The 21,739-nt window shown below is 50.0% G+C and overlaps 1 protein-coding gene across 2 annotated transcripts in view; it reads left to right on the top strand.

Annotated features, from left to right (window-relative positions):
• The first annotated feature begins 13,178 nt into the window (after positions 1-13,178).
• Positions 13,179-21,739, top strand: part of RPS6KA6 (ribosomal protein S6 kinase A6) — a 35,200-nt gene continuing 26,639 nt past the window's right edge. The window contains exons 1-2 of one of the 2 annotated variants that reach the window (XM_072125828.1): positions 13,179-13,414; positions 20,448-20,507. In XM_072125828.1, the coding sequence (XP_071981929.1) occupies positions 13,343-13,414; positions 20,448-20,507 (132 nt within the window). In that variant the 5' untranslated portion in view covers positions 13,179-13,342. Of the gene's footprint in view, positions 13,415-18,279; positions 18,304-20,447; positions 20,508-21,739 lie in introns of those variants that run through there. The other variant, XM_072125829.1, reaches the window with a different exon arrangement.

Below are 21,739 nucleotides of genomic sequence, written 5' to 3'. Positions count from 1 at the left end.
GAGCAACAATACTGATGGTATAGGGTCAGGAGGGGCTGGGATGTCTGCAGTGTAATAATATCACATGTTATGGATGATACATGGTGCAGGGTCAGGAGGGGCCGGGATGTCTGCAGTGTAATAATATCACATGTTATGGATGATACGGTACAGGGTCAGGAGGGGCTGGGATGTCTGCAGTGTAATAATATCACATGTTATGGATGATACAAGACACAGGGTCAGGAGGGGCTGGGATGTCTGCAGTGTAATAATATTACATGTTATGGATGAAACATGGTACAGGGTCAGGAGGGGCCGGGATGTCTGCAGTGTAATAATATCACATGTTATGGATGATACATGGTGCAGGGTCAGGAGGGGCCGGGATGTCTGCAGTGTAATAATATCACATGTTATGGATGATACATGGTATAGGGTCAGGAGGGGCTGGGATGTCTGCAGTGTAATAATATCACATGTTATGGATGATACATGGTACAGGGTCAGGAGGGGCCGGGATGTCTGCAGTGTAATAATATCACATGTTATGGATGATACATGGTACAGGGTCAGGAGGGGCCAGGATGTCGCAGTGTAATAATATCACATGTTATGGATGATACATGGTGCAGGGTCAGGAGGGGCCAGGATGTCTGCAGTGTAATAATATCATATATTATGGATGATACATGGTACAGGGTCAGGAGGGGCCGGGATGTCAGCAGTGTAATAATATCACATGTTATGGATGATACATGGTGCAGGGTCAGGAGGGGCCGCAGTGTCTGCAGTGTAATAATATCACATGTTATGGATGATACATGGTACAGGGTCAGGAGGGGCCGGGATGTCTGCAGTGTAATAATATCACATGTTATGGATGATACATGGTACAGGGTCAGGAGGGGCCGGGATGCCTGCAGTGTAATAATATCACATGTTATGGATAATGGTACAGGGTCAGGAGGACTGGGATGTCTGCAGTGTAATATCACATGTTATGGATGATACATGGTGCAGGGTCAGGAGGGGCCAGGATGTCTGCAGTGTAATAATATCATATATTATGGATGATACATGGTACAGGGTCAGGAGGGGCCGGGATGTCAGCAGTGTAATAATATCACATGTTATGGATGATACATGGTGCAGGGTCAGGAGGGGCTGGGATGTCAGCAGTGTAATAATATCACATGTTATGGATGATACATGGTACAGGGTCAGGAGGGGCTGGGATGTCTGCAGTGTAATAATATCACATGTTATGGATGATACATGGTACAGGGTCAGGAGGGGCTGGGATGTCTGCAGTGTAATAATATCACATGTTATGGATGATACATGGTACAGGGTCAGGAGGGGCTGGGATGTCGCAGTGTAATAATATCACATGTTATGGATGATACATGGTACAGGGTCAGGAGGGGCTGGGATGTCTGCAGTGTAATAATATCACATGTTATGGATGATACAGGGTACCGAGTCAGGAGGGGCCGCGATATGTGGCGTGTCATTATCACGTTATGGGGGTTGGATTTTAGGGGTAGAACACAGATCTATGGATTTTAGGAACCATGTTGGAATCCAGAAGGAATGTTTTTTCATCCCACAAGCTGCGACATTGGCGTCTCCCCTTCTGGAGACTGAAGGCCCAGTGAGGCGCGAACCACATGTGGCCTCATTCACTGCTCCATATTTTATCAGTATGTACAGCAGATCCTGATCTCAGAAGAAACATAATGGAATCCAGGATATGTTGCAGAATATACTTCCTCTACGGCTCCAGGAATATAAATCCATTCTTCATTCCCGATTCGTTTTAAACTACAAGGAAATGCACCACCGCTTCTAGGGGTGGCCAAGGCTCCGCAGGTAACCAGCAGCGCTGGCCTCATGCCTCAGGGCAGTTGTTTTCTTATCTGGATATGTAGCCGCTGTCCAAGGTCCTGCAGGCTTCAGGAAGGTCTTATAATGGGCTGCTGATGACATCACTGCCGCTCCATCCTAGGTTAAACATCATATTATAAACTTAAAGATTTTGAGAAAAATTGTTTAAGTTTCAAAATACGGAAGGATAGTCATAGATGTCTTCTAGAAGCTCAGCTCAGGCCGGTCTCACTGTGGACCAGACAGTCCCTCTGTAAGATTGTTAAGACCATCTAGTAAACAACTACTCCAGCCTGCTGACATCTTCCTCCCAGCACAGCTATAGAACCCGATTATAAAAGGAGGACTTTACTCTGAGTAGTTATAGATCCTGCAGTACAATGCAAACATCAGTTAGCTCCCCCTAGTGGTGGCTACAGATAACCAGAACTTTGTCATATTTAAACCCTATAGCATTGGTGGCGAACCTATGGCACAAGTGCCAGAGGTGGAACTCATAGCCATTGATGTGGATACTCAGACCATTGCCCCGGCTCAGAGTTCACCAAATAGGACCAAATCCTCCAAATCTTCCTATATTCCCAGGCAACTTAAGAGATCCTGCTCCCAACATTATTTTAAAGAGACTCTTCAATGGCTGTTTGGAATGGAGGGAAAAGTTGACAGAACTGCAATATGTGGTTTGGAGGTCCTCCTGCTGGACCCACCATTCTTCCTGCACAGAGACACCCTGGAGAGACGCTACGAGAGTCTGAATTTGCCCTTATTCCTTCCACTGTATTGTTGGCCTCGGGTGGCCGATACGATTGAAAGATGTGAAAGAAGAGTTAGCAATAAGTTATTGCTTAAAATGTCATGTTGACACTTCACAGGAAATAAGTGGATTTTGGTTGTAGTTTGGGAACTCCGTCTCCAAAAGGTTCACCTTCACTGCCCTATAGTGACATCTATATCCAATATATCTTCACGATGAAGGCCGGCTTGCCACGCCCCTACCTCCTGCCCTGCTGTGAGGGAAACAATTTTTAGCTAAAAGAAGGGTCGTATTTAGTTATTAGGGCTAGATGGGAACTTGTGGCGACAGGTTTCCTGGTGAAAATCAGGGAGGTCACATAAAAAAAACACCCCTAGGAGTGGTCCAAAGCAGACTGGTTAGTATCCGGTAGCACTCCCTATACTTTGGCTATTATTAGAGCACAGTATATACATATACATTAACCATCTGACTTGCACTTGAACCCAGAACCAAGCGATCAGGGATGTGCACGGACATCTGCCATAGAAAGGGTTAAACCAGTAGCAGATTGTATAAAATGTTCCTCCAGCCCGATCCATTGTTAAATCACCAATAAAAGCGATTACTGCCATTTCCAGATTACACGGAGGGGAAAACAGAGAGAAGTTTATGGAGACGAGTAATGATACTATAAACTTTCGGACGGCTGTGTAATTATACACAGGAGCTGACGAATACTCCCCAGTCGCTGTAATTACCTCTTTGGAGTTCTGGCTTGTGGTTTTTAATAGTTCAATATTAATTCTTGTTGAGAATAAGGCGGCTGAGAATTAGTCACCTCCTATTCCTGCGATGACTCACGTCGCGGCACAGAACTGTCTCGTCATTGTCGAGACCAGCGCTCAAAAAGGTTAGAGGCGAGTACGATCCCAAATAATAATCCGACTACTCAACCTACAAAGACCTAGGAAAGTGGGGAAACCCCAGGTAACTCTTCATGCTACACGTAAAGTCCTACAAAAATCGGGATTTAACCCAAAAGACTTAAATATAACTACCATATATACTCAAGTATAAGCCTAGTTTTTCAGCACAAAAAAAATGGGCTGAAACCCCAAACTCGGCTTATACTCGGGTAAAAAAAATATAGGTTTTACCAGGTTTTATGATAAAATTAGGGGCCTCGGCTTATACTCGAGTATATACGGTAAATTAATCTATATTTAAAAATAAATACTGACACCACGATGGAACATACAGACGAGCCCTTCCACTTGTTTCGGGTTAGCTTCTACAGGAGGTGGGGGAACCTGGAGCTTTTATATGACGGAGAGCCAATAGAAGGCGTGGAAAGAAGCCGGAGAGTGTTTGTATAAGTGCTGGTCTGGCATCTCTGTTCTGCAGTGCATGTTCTATTGTGTGTCCTCCTGCTCATGGTTAATGCAACTATTGCCACACACTTACATAGGGGTCATCATCACCAGACAGACCCCCGCAAAATACCCAACTTCATTAGCACTGCTGCTTAATGGAATATTCAAACAGCAGCCTGCACAGAGCACAGCAGGGTGAGGACACACCCCCAGTGCACTTGCAGAAACTACAATCCTGCAATATAAAGCCATATTCCACAGTCCTGCTTCTACCAACACATGTATGATTACAACACAGCCAAATCAGAGGACATAGAGCTGAAAAGGGTATTTGTTGAAGCTGTAATTTGTATGGTCCACTGTTTTGTGAGGACTGAAGAGTTCACCGCCCTCAGAGAAATATCATCATAATAGGAGATATAATATTGTTTAGGAAAAATAAGATCCTGGAGGACCTTTTTGGTCTTCCTCCGGTCTATTACGATGAGATTAAGCCTAATCATAAAATAAAACCAACAATTTGAACAACAGTGATATAACACTCACAACTAATAAATGTATATGAAGTACAATCTTTATTAATGATATACATAAAGTTGACAATAAAGACAAACAATGGACAAAAACCCTATAGGAAAAATGACTGAAAAAGAGGTGAAAAATGAATACCATTGTTTTGGTATGGTATTCATTTTTCACCTCTTTTCAGTCATTTTTCCTATAGGATTTTGGTTGTATGCCTTTTTAGCCCTATAATTTAATGCATTCAGGCTTTGGGCAACGCTATATGACTGTTTTTACCTACCTATGTGCCTAGAGTTAGCCATTTATTGTACCACACATGGTTTTTTTAACCCATTGTAGTTCGCCCATTGTTTGCCTTTATTGGCAACTTTATGTATATTATTAATAAAGATTGTACTTTATATACATTTGTTATTTGTGAGTGTTAAATCACTGTTCAAATTGTTGGTTTTGCTTCAAACCCGATTAAGGCTGTTCTTTCTGCCCATAACTATTGGGTTAATCATTTTTGGTGTCCTATAATAAAATAGTAACGTTTAGCAAATATATCTGTACACTAATCTATTAGTGGGTGCCGTTTCCCCATATACTGTGGTCCCAAAGGGCAGATCCAGCTTAGTGCCTCTGGCAGCCAGCTATGTTAGTCATACATTATACACCTGTAGTTTCTGGAAGCCTCTTCCGGCATCATACTCGTACGACAGCTCCTGACGTGTCCTAACTTGTGGGAGACGTCATTGAGCCGGAGATGCACATGCCCAGGGTTCACCATCCCTCAGACAGACTGAAAGTTCATTAATCTTCGCCTTGCTCTCCTCCAAAACAAAAATCTTTCTTAAAGCTAAATTCACAGCAAGACGAAAAAGTTCTTTCCAAGATTTTCACTAGTTCAGGCAGAGTCTCCGCGATTTCACTACACAGTGAGATACAGAAAAGATCTGCAGAGTGAACCATTGACAACATCCAGTGAGAATCCCAGATGTTGTCTCACACTGGAATGGCCAACGATCGCTGGGGGACATTTATCGTGCGATGGTGTAGGATGAGGCTACGTGTTCTAGATTTTTGGGGCGAGCAGCTTGCGATGCCGCAGAATTGCGCTGTAGAACGTGAGAGTTCTGAACATCCGCAAGCTACAGCGAGTGCTCCGTCCTCCACCGCCAGCAGCCCCAACGTGATTTGGAGGTGGTGTAAAGAGGAAAATAATCGCAATCCCTGGGAGATCGCTAGCAATTGTGAATATTTCAGGGCTTGTATATCAGTCCTGACAAACCTCTTGCACTAGGTTTATCGGATCTTTCGTCTTCTTCGTTTATGTTGTTTCTCATGATCAGTGCATCCGTTGAGAGCCCAGGTAACCGATGGCACAAAAATGCTCCAGCAGAAAATGGATTTTCCATCCCTACAATATTGAACTAATTGCAATCTACATAAGTTACGCATCTTCCTGAAGTGCAGACACTCCAATGACTATTTGCTATCAATCTCATGATGTCTCAGCATAGCATCACATGTGTAGAGATTGCCTGCTAGGAGGACAATGCAATAAGCTAGCTTTCTTTATTCTTCCAGACCATAAGTATACACTCAGGGTGGCTGCAACATCACTTATAACACAGTATAACAGTAGACAGTAATCAACAGCATTAACAGGAATCTGTGTGGTACCAACCACACAATTACTTCTTCTGGAAGCCTCTGGGACAACAGAAAGGCATATAGGTCACACGGGTTACTTTAAGATCACATGACCCAAAGGAAGAGAAAAATCTATTTAATTTTCGGAGAATAAAAATATGTATTCCTTTGATTGTCTCTGTTTGGATACTGGAGGAACAGAGACAAACAACAAACGCTGGAGTCCTTCAAGCTGGCCTTCAGCTTTTATTAAGAATGAACTATCGGTTTATTTATTTTTTTTTTAATTGGACTTCTCTCTTGGAAAATACCCGATCCAGAAGAGCAGCAATCCCTCAGTTATCAGCACAGGCACTTTACAAGAGTTGCACGCTGTGTGGTTTTAGTTGGTATCTTTAATGGGATCTGTGAGGAAAAAAGCTTAAAAGGAAGATTTCTTTCTCAAGGTTGATGATCTGGACTACTAGCGATTGTGTCAATAGACAGATATTCATCCAACAAGTATCTGAGAGCAACCAGAAAAAGACATTTGACCCTTTCATGGACGGTGGAAAAAAACATCCCATCGCCTTAACTTCTTTGGGCGCTTTGTACTGCGCTTTTTGGTAGTTACTACAAAGCAACTGATTGACCCCTTACAGCTTGCATATCGGAAAGGACATGGGCGTAGAGGATGCACGGATACATATAATATATTTCATAGAGTCTATACTAATCTGAAGAAGGCCAACTCATCGGTACGAATTATGTTCTTTGACCGAAGTAGCGCATTTAATACTAACATTCCAAACACCCTAGGGCCGAAATTAACATCGATTAACATAATTTTTACTAAATGGGTCATAGACGAACTTTAAGGCCTCAAAAAGTAAGAATGGGGGACATTATGTCAGACGAGCTTTAGTGCAATATAGATGTCCCACAAGAAACGGGGTTAGCCCCATTTATCAGGGTGTAAAAACATGACAAGACATGCATCATAATTGTCATCTGAAAACTTCTGAATGAAGCACGACGTACTAAGTTATAGGATGTGTCCATAATAATGAAGAGTGGTAATATCGAGAGACTATATGTCGCCATGTTGAATGGGGTGAGGCAAATAGGCTATTATTAAAACACTGAAAACACACAAGTTGGTAGTGGACTTTAGGTGGTCAAGTTGTAGACCCCCTGAGCCAGTAAGAATAAACGAAAAAAGCAATTGAAGTGGTTTATGAATACATGTATCTAGAGGTCTATGTAGTTAAAAAAATCGGGATAAAACGAAGTTGGACAAATTTATCAGAAAAGCAGGATCTATTGTGGGTCAAGAATGACCAAATTTGGATAGTGTGTTGGTTAGGAGGGTAATGGTTCAATTTAGAAAAATAATAAGCAAAGTTGAACACCCATTGCATTGAGTTGTAGAAGGCAGAGTGAGTTCATTGAACCAATTGATGATTGGTTCAATTGAAATGAAAATCTGATTAAAAGCATCCCTAAACCTAGTACACATGACCAAGTCACAGCAGGAGGGTGTGTTTTTGTGTTAGATTTGACTAACCTGTAACCTGCTTGGGGTAATTAGTCAGATCAGTAGACGCACAAAAGAAACAAATCAAATCCATAACTGCAAAAAAAAATAAATAAAAAAAAAAAATGGGACATGGTGCTAGGATCAGCTTGATAGTTATGCATGAAATCAGCAGGAGCTAAATGTCTCCTCCATTCCTCCCGATATACTGTTTGATAACCAAATTGGCTCAATAGGTTAGTGTTTAGGTAAACTCCTGTGCCACCTCCATGTGGCAGGTCCAAGATTTGAAATAACCTTTCCTCTGGAAAGTCATGTCTGCTGCTAAAGAGATCATGTACCCACATCTATGTGGACGTCATTGCAGACATGTAAAGTGTCTGAGGGCAAGACAGTAATTTGGGTCATTGTCTACAGATTTAGTAAAAATGATACATTTTGTTTACTGCAAGTCCAATTGTTGCCCTCAGAGTATCCGCCTTCCATCCTGAAACTAACAAGCTCAGAAAACATAAGAAGAAGAGATGAGCAGACCCGAAGTTCCAGTTTGGCCGCTCAACCCATACGCCAGTTGCTAGGACCATCAATTTGCAGTATTGAGTTGGTCACCTATGTACAATCTAGAATAAAAGTTATGTTTTAGGCTTAACCATAAGGCTTTTTTCTGTCTTAGGACAGACTGGAATTAAGCCAAGTTACAAACCCATCCAAGGTATTCCTCGTTCACCACTGCCTAGATTTGGAGATTGACGACAAGGAGCTGTGCACAGGTTAAAAAGGACCTGAAAATGGTTCAAGGAGTAGATAAAGAAGCCCAAAACAAAGTGCAAATTTTCAGACTACAGATAAATGACCCCCACAATGTGCTCCTTCCCAGAGTAACCAGAGGCCTCCTGCTCCAGTTGAAGCGCTTGTGAAACTGGAGTATGAAGTAGCCAGGATTCTCAATTCCAGGAAGGCCAAGGGGGTATTCATTACCTTGTCCATTGGAAAGGCGTTGGTCCTGAGGAGCGATCCTGAACATGGATGGACGTAGTCTAAGTCTGAAGATCAGAAGAACATGTCCAAGCCGGAGCAGTTTGGTAAAGATCTGGGGCTTGCCGCAAAGCATGAGGGGGGTGTGGACGACCATTTCTCATGCCAATAGTACAAGGTTCAGAGGCAGGGCATATCTACCCGAGATCTGCCCCAAACCCATATCCATCGAATAAATGATGAGAAAAATTCTCTTTGACCTGATACTTGTACAGCACATTTTATCATGCGTTCTTTGGTTGTACAGTCCATTTTGCCAAGGCATCTTCTTACAACGGGCAGCACGGTGTCTTAGTGGTTAGCACTACAGCCTTACATAGAGTTTGTACGTTCTCTCAGTGTTTGCATGGGTTTCCTCCCAAACATACTGGTATTTTGATTAGATTGTGAGCCCCTTTGGGGACAGGGACCAATTTGGCAAGCTCTGTGCGCTATAAAAGAAATTATTATTATTAATGCTCCACAAATTTTCTAAAAGGTTTAAGTCTGGTGAATTGCCAGTCCAGTACAGGAAATCCCAGATTATGTACAAGATAGGTTCTGGAGGTTTGTTCTTAAGTTGAATTTGTATGTAAGTCGAAACTGTATATTTTATAATTGTAGATTCAGACAAGCTTTTTTTTGCCCTAGTAACAATTGGAGTTTAAACATTTTTTGCAGTAATGGAACCAAGGATTATCAATAAAGCTTCATTACAGACACCTTACAGCTGATCATTGCAGCCTGGGACTATAGTAAAGCACCCAGCGAGCTTTACCAGAGGTCAGAGGAGTCTGTCTGTAACTATGGGTCGTCTGTAAGTCGGGTGTTCTTAAGTAGGGGATGTGGCATGAAGCCAAATCTTGTTGGAATGTCCCTTCAAATTTATGTATCTATAACATCAACAGGAAATAAGCTCCCTGTACCATCAGCTGTAAGAAAGCCCCAGTACAAAAAGATTGGTTTCATCACTATTACCCTTTAACACTGGCTAGTCGTCCAAGGTTTATATTTTTTTGCCCACAGAGTTGTTAGAAGTTGTTTCTTTACCGGCTTGGTTGCCGTCCGATCAGCTTCCAGAAGCCATTGCTGTACAGTCGGATCCCGAATATCAATACCTGCAGGGAACACGTCTCTTTGGACGTCTTTACTGGTTTCTCTTGAGTTCATTTTACTATTTCTGACAAGTGTTTTATCAGTTATAGGTGTAGTTTTCCCCTTTTCCATCACATTTCCCTGTTTTAGAGAAAACGATCCAGTTTTAATGTGTGCGCGAATTATTCTTGAAACAGACTTTCCAGTACTAAGGGTGGAAGGGATTTCTCTTACAGTCAGACTTGTATGTGCATTAGGAGTAATAATTCTAGACCTCTTCTGCAGGGGGTCAGTATTACAGGTGAGGGGGGTTGTGGGGTGCAGGGGGTCAGTATTACAGGTGAGGGGGGTGTGGGGTGCAGGGGGTCAGTATTACAGGTGATGGGGGTCAATATTACAGGTAAAGGGGGGTTGTGGGGTGCAGGGGGTCAGTATTACAGGTAAAGGGGGGTTGTGGGGTGCAGGGGGTCAGTATTACAGGTGAGGGGGGTTGTGGGGTGCAGGGGGTCAGTATTACAGGTGTGGGGGGTGTGGGGTGCAGGGGGTCAGTATTACAGGTGAGGGGGGTGTGGGGTGCAGGGGGTCAGTATTACAGGTGAGGGGGGTTGTGGGGTGCAGGGGGTCAGTATTACAGGTGAGGGGGGTTGTGGGGTGCAGGGGGTCAGTATTACAGGTGAGGGGGGTTGTGGGGTGCAGGGGGTCAGTATTACAGGTGAGGGGGGTTGTGGGGTGCAGGGGGTCAGTATTACAGGTGAGGAGGGTTGTGGGGTGCAGGGGGTCAGTATTACAGGTGAGGAGGGTTGTGGGGTGCATGGGGTCAGTATTACAGGTGAGGGGGTTGTGGGGTGCAGGGGGTCAGTATTACAGGTGAGGGGGGTTGTGGGGTGCAGGGGGTCAGTATTACAGGTGAAGGGGGGTTGTGGGGTGCAGGGGGTCAGTATTACAGGTGAGGAGGGGTTGTGGGGTGCAGGGGGTCAGTATTACAGGTGAGGGGGGTTGTGGGGTGCAGGGGGTCAGTATTACAGGTGAGGGGGGTTGTGGGGTGCAGGGGGTCAGTATTACAGGTGAGGGGGGTTGTGGGGTGCAGGGGGTCAGTATTACAGGTGAGGGGGGTTGTGGGGTGCAGGGGGTCAGTATTACAGGTGAGGGGGGTTGTGGGGTGCAGGGGGTCAGTATTACAGGTGAGGGGGGTGTGGGGTGCAGGGGGTCAGTATTACAGGTGATGGGGGTCAATATTACAGGTAAAGGGGGGTTGTGGGGTGCAGGGGGTCAGTATTACAGGTAAAGGGGGGTTGTGGGGTGCAGGGGGTCAGTATTACAGGTGAGGGGGGTTGTGGGGTGCAGGGGGTCAGTATTACAGGTGTGGGGGGTGTGGGGTGCAGGGGGTCAGTATTACAGGTGAGGGGGGTGTGGGGTGCAGGGGGTCAGTATTACAGGTGAGGGGGGTTGTGGGGTGCAGGGGGTCAGTATTACAGGTGAGGGGGGTTGTGGGGTGCAGGGGGTCAGTATTACAGGTGAGGGGGGTTGTGGGGTGCAGGGGGTCAGTATTACAGGTGAGGGGGGTTGTGGGGTGCAGGGGGTCAGTATTACAGGTGAGGAGGGTTGTGGGGTGCAGGGGGTCAGTATTACAGGTGAGGAGGGTTGTGGGGTGCATGGGGTCAGTATTACAGGTGAGGGGGTTGTGGGGTGCAGGGGGTCAGTATTACAGGTGAGGGGGGTTGTGGGGTGCAGGGGGTCAGTATTACAGGTGAAGGGGGGTTGTGGGGTGCAGGGGGTCAGTATTACAGGTGAGGAGGGGTTGTGGGGTGCAGGGGGTCAGTATTACAGGTGAGGGGGGTTGTGGGGTGCAGGGGGTCAGTATTACAGGTGAGGGGGGTTGTGGGGTGCAGGGGGTCAGTATTACAGGTGAGGGGGGTTGTGGGGTGCAGGGGGTCAGTATTACAGGTGAGGGGGGTTGTGGGGTGCAGGGGGTCAGTATTACAGGTGAGGGGGGTTGTGGGGTGCAGGGGGTCAGTATTACAGGTGAGGGGGGTGTGGGGTGCAGGGGGTCAGTATTACAGGTGATGGGGGTCAATATTACAGGTAAAGGGGGGTTGTGGGGTGCAGGGGGTCAGTATTACAGGTAAAGGGGGGTTGTGGGGTGCAGGGGGTCAGTATTACAGGTGAGGGGGGTTGTGGGGTGCAGGGGGTCAGTATTACAGGTGTGGGGGGTGTGGGGTGCAGGGGGTCAGTATTACAGGTGAGGGGGGTGTGGGGTGCAGGGGGTCAGTATTACAGGTGAGGGGGGTTGTGGGGTGCAGGGGGTCAGTATTACAGGTGAGGGGGGTTGTGGGGTGCAGGGGGTCAGTATTACAGGTGAGGGGGGTTGTGGGGTGCAGGGGGTCAGTATTACAGGTGAGGGGGGTTGTGGGGTGCAGGGGGTCAGTATTACAGGTGAGGAGGGTTGTGGGGTGCAGGGGGTCAGTATTACAGGTAAAGGGGGGTTGTGGGGTGCAGGGGGTCAGTATTACAGGTGAGGGGGGTTGTGGGGTGCAGGGGGTCAGTATTACAGGTGTGGGGGGTGTGGGGTGCAGGGGGTCAGTATTACAGGTGAGGGGGGTGTGGGGTGCAGGGGGTCAGTATTACAGGTGAGGGGGGTTGTGGGGTGCAGGGGGTCAGTATTACAGGTGAGGGGGGTTGTGGGGTGCAGGGGGTCAGTATTACAGGTGAGGGGGGTTGTGGGGTGCAGGGGGTCAGTATTACAGGTGAGGGGGGTTGTGGGGTGCAGGGGGTCAGTATTACAGGTGAGGAGGGTTGTGGGGTGCAGGGGGTCAGTATTACAGGTGAGGAGGGTTGTGGGGTGCAGGGGGTCAGTATTACAGGTGAGGGGGTTGTGGGGTGCAGGGGGTCAGTATTACAGGTGAAGGGGGGTTGTGGGGTGCAGGGGGTCAGTATTACAGGTGAGGAGGGGTTGTGGGGTGCAGGGGGTCAGTATTACAGGTGAGGGGGGTTGTGGGGTGCATGGGGTCAGTATTACAGGTGAGGGGGGTTGTGGGGTGCAGGGGGTCAGTATTACAGGTGAGGGGGGTTGTGGGGTGCAGGGGGTCAGTATTACAGGTGAGGGGGGTTGTGGGGTGCAGGGGGTCAGTATTACAGGTGAGGGGGGTTGTGGGGTGCAGGGGGTCAGTATTACAGGTGAGGTGGGTGCTTAGGATCAGTATTTGGCGGCTCCTCTCACCGGTCTCTCCACACGCGCAGTTTCCCGCCACTCACCAGCTCTCGCTCTCCAGGCTCTGCCCACCACAACATCTGTAGCAGCCGCCCTTTACTTGCATCATCCTAAAGCCCCGCCCTCATCATTTGCATGCGCGCTCCCGCCGCAGTCGCCAGGCTGGGGATCTCCTCAGTGACGTCACGCTGACGCCCCCCCCCCCCCCTCCGGTTTCCATGCTGCACAGGTGACGGCGGCCGCCATATTGGCGGAGCCTGTGGCTGCAGGGACCGGATACAGGCGGCTCCGGAGGTGGGAATCTCACCTCTCCGCTCCCCCGATAGGAGCTGGCGGGGGGTGCGTGGACCGAGCCGCCCGGGAGGGGGATGCCGCAGCGGCTCAGCCATCTGGAGGATCCGGGGATGAACATGGAGGTGTACGGGACCGGCGGGAGCGAGGTGTGTCCCCTGTGCTCTGTCATGTGTGCCCCTCGCGCCCTGCGGGCCCCATGCACCCTGCCCCGTGTCATTCGGGCCCCATGCACCCTGCCCCGTGTCATTCGGGCCCCATGCACCCTGTCCCGTGTCATTCGGGCCCCATGCACCCTGCCCCGCGTCATGCGGGCCCCCCTCGCGCCCTGCCCCGCGTCATGCGGGCCCCCCTCGCGCCCTGCCCCGCGTCATGAGGGCCCCCCTCGCGCCCTGCCCCGCGTCATGCGGGCCCCCCTCGCACCCCTGCCCCGCGTCATGCGGGCCCCCCTCGCTCCCCTGCCCCGCGTCATGCGGGCCCCCCTCGCACCCCTGCCCCGCGTCATGCGGGCCCCCCTCGCACCCCTGCCCCGCGTCATGCGGGCCCCCCTCGCACCCCTGCCCCGCGTCATGCGGGCCCCCCTCGCACCCCTGCCCCGCGTCATGCGGGCCCCCCTCGCACCCCTGCCCCGCGTCATGCGGGCCCCCCTCGCACCCCTGCCCCGCGTCATGCGGGCCCCCCTCGCACCCCTGCCCCGCACCCCTGTCATGCGTTCTGCGGGGGCCCCCTGTGCGCAGTATGATAACAATCATGGCTCAGAGCTCGGTCACATGTTTCCTGTTTGTGCAGATGTTCACCTGTTGGTGTGCATATATGTTGTGTATAATGACTGGTTAATGTGCTCGGACCATTTGTACAGTAATCATTGATGCCACCTTCATATACTATAACGTTGTACAATGTGAGTCTTTAAGTGAGCACAGTGCTGAAAGTGTGCAGCCAATCAGGAAGCTGCTTTCATTGCCTACAGGGCCTGTAGCCGCAGTCTGATTGGCTGCAGTCGATGACTACTCTGCACTGCGATGGTCATCACGGGGGAGGATTTTAGGGACCTTTCGCTTCTCTCCGCTTCCCAAGGGGAACCCCGATATCCTGTTCTATATCACTCTGTGCAGATATAGGATCCCCTAATTGCTTTTAGTGATGGCCAAGGCTCACAACCTGCCCTGACATATTTATTCAGAGGTTTTGTCACTGTGTGTAGGTTCACACAGCAGAAAAGTCAATGCAGAGCCCCCCCGGGTCGCTGTGTGGTCACCCCCTGCTGGATCAGCACAGACTCCGCTGCAAGACGACCATCACTCGCTCCCTGTATTGCCCATGGCAGGAAAACTGTGCTCAGACTCTAGGCTTCCAGGGTGATACATTGTAGCAATATCTAAGGACTAGCAATTTGTTCCGCTGCCATGCGATTGTCTAAACATGATACATTGTACCGAACCCTCAGCACGATAACAGCCAGCAGAGAACTTGGAATCGGGGGACACTATGTTTCCGAATGTCCTATTACATTGGTTATTATAGAAACACTTGGAATAATTAAGCAGCAGTGATGACGTTTTCTTCCCTGATAACACTATGTCCGGCTTTCCCGATTGCTCTGCTTGCTGCCGGCTCTGGGAATTAATGAGGATAATTAACAGATGTTCCTGCCTTCCGGGGGATATTGATTGGCTTCTTGAAATATCAAGCTCCTGGTGTCAGAAGGAATTCCCTTTCAGTTCATTTGGGTGGTGCAGGTGGCACCTCCCCTCTACTCTGCAGTTGGTGCCCCCTTCCTACCTGGCTCCTCCCCTTCCTGCTGCTGTTGGTGACCTCTCCACCAGCCCCTCCCCTCTCCGCAGCTGTTGGTGGCTCGGTCACTTTTGGCATGTCTTCTCCGGCCCCTCCGGCGGCTGTCTGGCGGGCCCCCCTCCGGCGGCTGTCTGGCGGGCCCCCCTCCGGCGGCTGTCTGGCGGGCCCCCCTCCGGCGGCTGTCTGGCGGGCCCCCCTCCGGCGGCTGTCTGGCGGGCCCCCCTCCGGCGGCTGTCTGGCGGGCCCCCCTCCGGCGGCTGTCTGGCGGGCCCCCCTCCGGCGGCTGTCTGGCGGGCCCCCCTCCGGCGGCTGTCTGGCGGGCCCCCCTCCGGCGGCTGTCTGGCGGGCCCCCCTCCGGCGGCTGTCTGGCGGGCCCCCCTCCGGCGGCTGTCTGGCGGGCCCCCCTCCGGCGGCTGTCTGGCGGGCCCCCCTCCGGCGGCTGTCTGGCGGGCCCCCCTCCGGCGGCTGTCTGGCGGGCCCCCCTCCGGCGGCTGTCTGGCGGGCCCCCCTCCGGCGGCTGTCTGGCGGGCCCCCCTCCGGCGGCTGTCTGGCGGGCCCCCCTCCGGCGGCTGTCTGGCGGGCCCCCCTCCGGCCTGGAGATGATTCATACAGGTGGGAGGCTTTGGAGTGATGAGCAGTGACGGGGGATCTGGCTGCTATCTCTTTCCAGACCTTGTATATATGAAGCACATATCATTTTAACACATCTCTCCAGAGACAATGCCTAATACCGACTGCACCGAGCAGCACAGAGCACAGCAGTGTGAGTGCACATCCACATTGCACTCGGAGAAGCTGCAATCCTGGAATAAAAACACATAATTAACAGTCCTGCTGCTACTAACAACTTGCATAAAGATTTGATTACACATCTCTCCAGGGACAATACATTATGTTGTGTCACGGTTACTTCGCCCATTACACGGATGCCACATACAACCCAGTAGGAAATCGCATTGTTTCTGCTCTGTATCGGATGGAGGCTTCTTAGAATTGAGTGAAACCTTCTGCAACTTACCTACAGACTTCAAGATCTCTGCTTGCTGTCCTTGAATGGGAACGTTCTTTCACAGGCTTCAGGTCTGTCCTGGAATAGTTCTGAATATGCTGCTGAGGAGTCTGTTACAGTGTATTAGTGTAAAACTACAACTCCCAGCATTCAAACTAACTGGATGATCTTTGAACCTTTATAGAAGTGACTGGAGCATGCTGGGAGTTGTAGTTACTCAACCACATGAAGTTAGTTTGAATGTTTCCCCGGAATAGTGGGGGTCTTTGTGACACAGATCTCTGCCATGGTTTTACTTGAGGTTTATCCTGTCTTGCTGCACCTAGTGCTTTGTGGTACGATTCACGACAGCAGAGAACCAGATGAGTGAATTGTGCTTTCATCTGTATTCAACAGGGTGTGACACTGTGCACTGCTGTGGGAATGGGGGTAGGGGGGGCACTCTATCGGGGGGTGACACTTTGCACTACTGTGAGAATAGGCTGGCCACACTATCTGGGGGTGATGCTGTGCACTGATGTGGGAATGGAGGCACCACAATATCAGGGGGTGACACTGTGCACTGCTGTGGGGATGGGGGGACCACACTGTATTCAGGGGTGACACTGTGCACTGCTGTGGGGATGGGGCCACACTGTATACGGGGGTGACACTGTGCACTGCTGTGTGGATGGGGGCGACCACACTGTATACGGGGGTGACACTGTGCACTGCTGTGTGGATGGGGGCGACCACACTGTATACGGGGGTGACACTGTGCACTGCTGTGGGGATGGGGGCGACCACACTGTATACGGGGGTGACACTGTGCACTGCTGTGCGGATGGGGGACCACACTGTATCTGGGGGTGACGCTACACAGCCGGTGGTCTCCTTGCATCATGTTGCTTATTTTATATCCCTTCCTCTTGGTTCAGAGTGGCTGGAGCGATATACTGCTACTACAGACGCATTCAGCGCCTGCGCTCCAGGAATGTGGCGCCCCCTACGTTGAGCAGATCTGTAATCCCCGGGTGCAGGACGTGAGATGTCAGCTGCTCCCGCGGCCGCTCTGTACCGGGATGTGGTGTCAGGTCACTCCAATGACATTCATGTAAAGTTCATATGGGACATATCACGTACAGATTTCCAGAGGGGGACAAGGCCACAGGTTGGCGCTGGCTCTTTTGTGGGACTTCTGTGACGGGCTAGCCCTGTTGTAGGGGAGGCGCTCTGCGGCGGGCCGTCCAGCTCTGTTGTCAGGACTCTCTTCAGCGGGCCGTCCAGCTCCGTATTGGATCCTCTATGGCGGGCCGTCCATCTCTGTTGTTGGAGGCTCTCTGCAGCTGGCTGTCCAGCTCTGTATTGGATCCTTTGTGGCGGGCTGTCCAGCTCTGTTGTTGGGGCTCTCTTCGGCGGGCTGTCCAGCTGTGTTGTTGGGGCTCTCTTCGGCGGGCTGTCCAGCTCTGTATTGGATCCTTTGTGGCGGGCCGTTCAGCTCTGTTGTTGGGGCTCTCTTCGGCGGGCTGTCTAGCTCTGTTGTTGGGGCTCTCTTCGGCGGGCCGTCTAGCTCTGTTGTTGGGGCTCTCTTCGGCGGGCTGTCCAGCTCTGTTGTTGGGGCTCTCTTCGGCGGGCTGTCCAGCTCTGTTGTTGGGGCTCTCTGCGGCGGGCTGTCCAGCTCTGTTGTTGGGGCTCTCTGCGGCGGGCTGTCCAGCTCTGTTGTTGGGGCTCTCTGCGGCGGGCTGTCCAGCTCTGTTGTTGGGGCTCTCTGCGGCGGGCTGTCCAGCTCTGTTGTTGGGGCTCTCTGCGGCGGGCTGTCCAGCTCTGTTGTTGGGGCTCTCTGCGGCGGGCTGTCCAGCTCTGTTGTTGGGGCTCTCTGCGGCGGGCTGTCCAGCTCTGTTGTTGGGGCTCTCTGCGGCGGGCTGTCCAGCTCTGTTGTTGGGGCTCTCTGCGGCGGACAGGTGGGTCAGTTCTGTCTTGTGGGACCTCTGAGGCGGCTGTCTGTCTCTGTCGTGGGGTGGCCTGTGGGCTGATGTTATCATATGTCTCAATAAACTTACAATGAATAAGTTATTTCCCTCTGCTGGCATATCCTCTCTTTTCCTCTCTGTTGTCAGCTGCGCTATTTTTAGATAAACTCCCATTTTCCACCTTTTCCCGGGAGCCGTCATTGGGTGTGGGATGAGTGTAGTGTTAGGAGGAGCCCCGGCCGCTCAGGTGTCTTCTCCACCGCAGCACCTGCAGGACATGAGGGCGGTGAGTATGGGACATGCTGGGGGATGCCCTTCTTGGTCTTTTGTCTCTTTCTTCCTGATTTTCTGTATTCTTGGGTCTTCCGGTTACTTTTCTGGTAGGGACAGGGGGACCTCTAATCTTCTTGGGCCTGTCATGTCCTGTTGTGGGGGTCTCCGAGGTCTGAAATGGTGGTGGGGGAGGCCGAGCATAGCTAGAGGATGTGTATATCTCTGGGGGGGGGGGGAGGCTTGTGGTCCTACAATGCACAGAGGACACCCCTGTGTTACAGCTCTATGCTGTAGACCTGGATACAGTATATATGTGTAGATACCCTCCTGGATGTCCCTGCTGTCACAGCGGAGCCGGCGGTGGGTGGAGGTCACCGGGATAATTGCAGAGTCATTCCGGCAGGGAGATCCCATCCAGCAGGTCGGCTTCTCCCTCTGTGCCTAAATCTGGGTACATTTTAATTAGCGGCTTCCTCTTCAGGCAGAGACACGTCCATCTGTCATCCAGCCTGCTCCGGCAGCCACGTGACCTGCACCCCAGGATCAGGCTGTCAGGGGGGTCTCTGGTGACTGCAGGGGGGTTAGAGTTCTTCCTTGGTCAAAAAGGGGTAATATTTCCTGCAGGTGACACCTAGAATGGGGAATCCTCCTACAGGCTTATATTGGAGTTCCCTGATCCCTTAGGTGGTTCTCCGGTGTCTCTGACATCCTCTCCGCATTAGTCAGAAGTTGTTTTATGTCTTTGTTTTTGGCAGATTTTGTGCAGAAAGGACTTTTTTTGGAGTGTAATGGGTATTTACGTCTTTGATGTGATCCTTTGGGACTTTGGCTGCAGAGATGTTCTGTGACGTTCTTCGGCTTCCTCAGTCTCTGCAGTATGAGATCATCTCTCAGCCGCTTCCAGCTCTGCACATCCTACACAGGAGAGGCCCAGGCTCCAAATGGGTCTATATACTATCCATATCCTGTCCCACCTCAGAGCTTCTGTACTTATTACATTGTGTATTATACCCCAGAGCTGCACTCACTATTCTGCTGGTGTAGTCACTGTGTACATACATGACATTACTTATCCTGAAGTACATCCTGTATTATACCCCAGAGCTGCACTCACTATTCTGCTGCTAGTGCAGTCACTGTGCACATACATGACATTACTTATCCTGAAGTACATCCTGTATTATACCCCAGAGCTGCACTCACTATTCTGCTGCTAGTGCAGTCACTGTGTACATACATCACATTACTTATCCTGTACTGATCCTGAGTTATATCCTGTATTATACCCCAAAGCTGCACTCACTATTCTGCTGCTGGTGCAGTCACTGTGTACATACATGACATTACTTATCCTGTACTGATCCTGAGTTACATCCTGTATTATACTCCAGAGCTGCACTCACTATTCTGCTGCTGGTGCAGTCACTGTGTACATACATGACATTACTTATCCTGTACTGATCCTGAGTTACATCCTGTATTATACTCCAGAGCTGCACTCACTATTCTGCTGCTGGTGCAGTCACTGTGTACATACATGACATTACTTATCCTGTACTGATCCTGAGTTACATCCTGTATTATACTCCAGAGCTGCACTCACTATTCTGCTGCTGGTGCAGTCACTGTGTACATACATGACATTACTTATCCTGTACTGATCCTGAGTTACATCCTGTATTATACCCCAGAGCTGCACTCACTATTCTGCTGCTGGTGCAGTCACTGTGTACATACATGACATTACTTATCCTGTACTGATCCTGAGTTACATCCTGTATTATACCCCAGAGCTGCACTCACTATTCTGCTGTTGGTGCAGGCACCGTGGATTTACTTTACCATTTACCTCTTACTGACTGTGTATTGGAAAATGCATATAGGGGTTTGATTGTGGGGTCTGACCACATGGGGATTGTAGTCTGTTACTATGGAGACACCTAGCTGCACATGGAGTTGCTGCAGATAATCCTAGCAAGATGTTATTACTGTAGTCAGATAAGTTTCTTCCTGTGTTGCGCTGGTGGTAGGTTAGTTATGTGTTGTTATGTGGAGCTGGGTGACTGTATTTCTGCACCTTCTTGTTTCTTTGAATTACTGTGAGGAAATCTTCACACATTGTTACGTTTCGTTTATGACTTTCCTTTTTTGTTGCAGGTAAATGGTCTGAAGATGATGGACGAGCCGATGGATGAAGGGGACCCCCTACTACCTTTTGTGAGTCCACTTTGCTGACCTATTGATTCTATTATAAACTACAAATGTCGTTAACCCCTTGGTGGCCACCAGTATGCTGTTGCGGTTGTCTTTAGGCCCCAGCATGCTTTTCATGGGAAGTTTTCATAGTAAAAATTTTGACATCCTGCAGGAGTCTTTGAACCTTTCCTTTTGTTGATGAGAAGGTTATTTTCGACAAGGCAGAAAATGTTCCTCCTCTCTTCTGTCTCCTCTCAGGACTCACACGGTTCCCCTTCTCTTCTGTACAGCATAGGGACAGTTTCATCTCAGCAGTCACACGGCTCCCCTTCTGTATGGTAAGGGGGCAGTCTCCTATCAGCAGTCACACTGTTCCCCTTCTCTTCTGTACAGTATGGGGACAGTCTCCTCTCAGCAGTCACACGGCTCCCCTTCTCTTCTGTACAGTATGGGGACAGTCTCCTCTCAGCAGTCACACGGCTCCCCTTCTCTTCTGTACAGTATGGGGACAGTCTCCTCTCAGCAGTCACACGGCTCCCCTTCTCTTCTGTACAGTATGGGGACAGTCTCCTCTCAGCAGTCACACGGCTCCCCTTCTCTTCTGTACAGTATGGGGACAGTCTCCTCTCAGCAGTCACACGGCTCCCCTTCTCTTCTGTACAGTATGGGGACAGTCTCCTCTCAGCAGTCACACTACTCCCCTTCTCTTCTGTACAGTATGGGGACAGTCTCCTCTCAGCAGTCACACGGCTCCCCTTCTCTTCTGTACAGTATGGGGACAGTCTCCTCTCAGCAGTCACACGGCTCCCCTTCTCTTCTGTACAGTATGGGGACAGTCTCCTCTCAGCAGTCACACTACTCCCCTTCTCTTCTGTACAGTATGGGGACAGTCTCCTCTCAGCAGTCACACTACTCCCCTTCTCTTCTGTACAGTATGGGGACAGTCTCCTCTCAGCAGTCACACTACTCCCCTTCTCTTCTGTACAGTATGGGGACAGTCTCCTCTCAGCAGTCACATGACTCCCCTTCTGTACAGTATGGGGACAGTCTCCTCTCAGCAGTCACACTACTCCCCTTCTCTTCTGTACAGTATGGGGACAGTCTCCTCTCAGCATTCACATGACTCCCCTTCTGTATGGTAAGGGGACAGTCTCCTCTCAGCAGTCACACTACTCCCCTTCTCTTCTGTACAGTATGGGGACAGTCTCCTCTCAGCAGTCACATGACTCCCCTTCTGTATGGTAAGGGGACAG

Source organism: Engystomops pustulosus, chromosome 9, assembly GCF_040894005.1.
Source record: "Engystomops pustulosus chromosome 9, aEngPut4.maternal, whole genome shotgun sequence".
NCBI lineage: Eukaryota > Metazoa > Chordata > Amphibia > Anura > Leptodactylidae > Engystomops > Engystomops pustulosus.
Note: the sequence above shows the minus strand (reverse complement) of the source record. Positions and strands in the feature narration are given on the sequence as shown.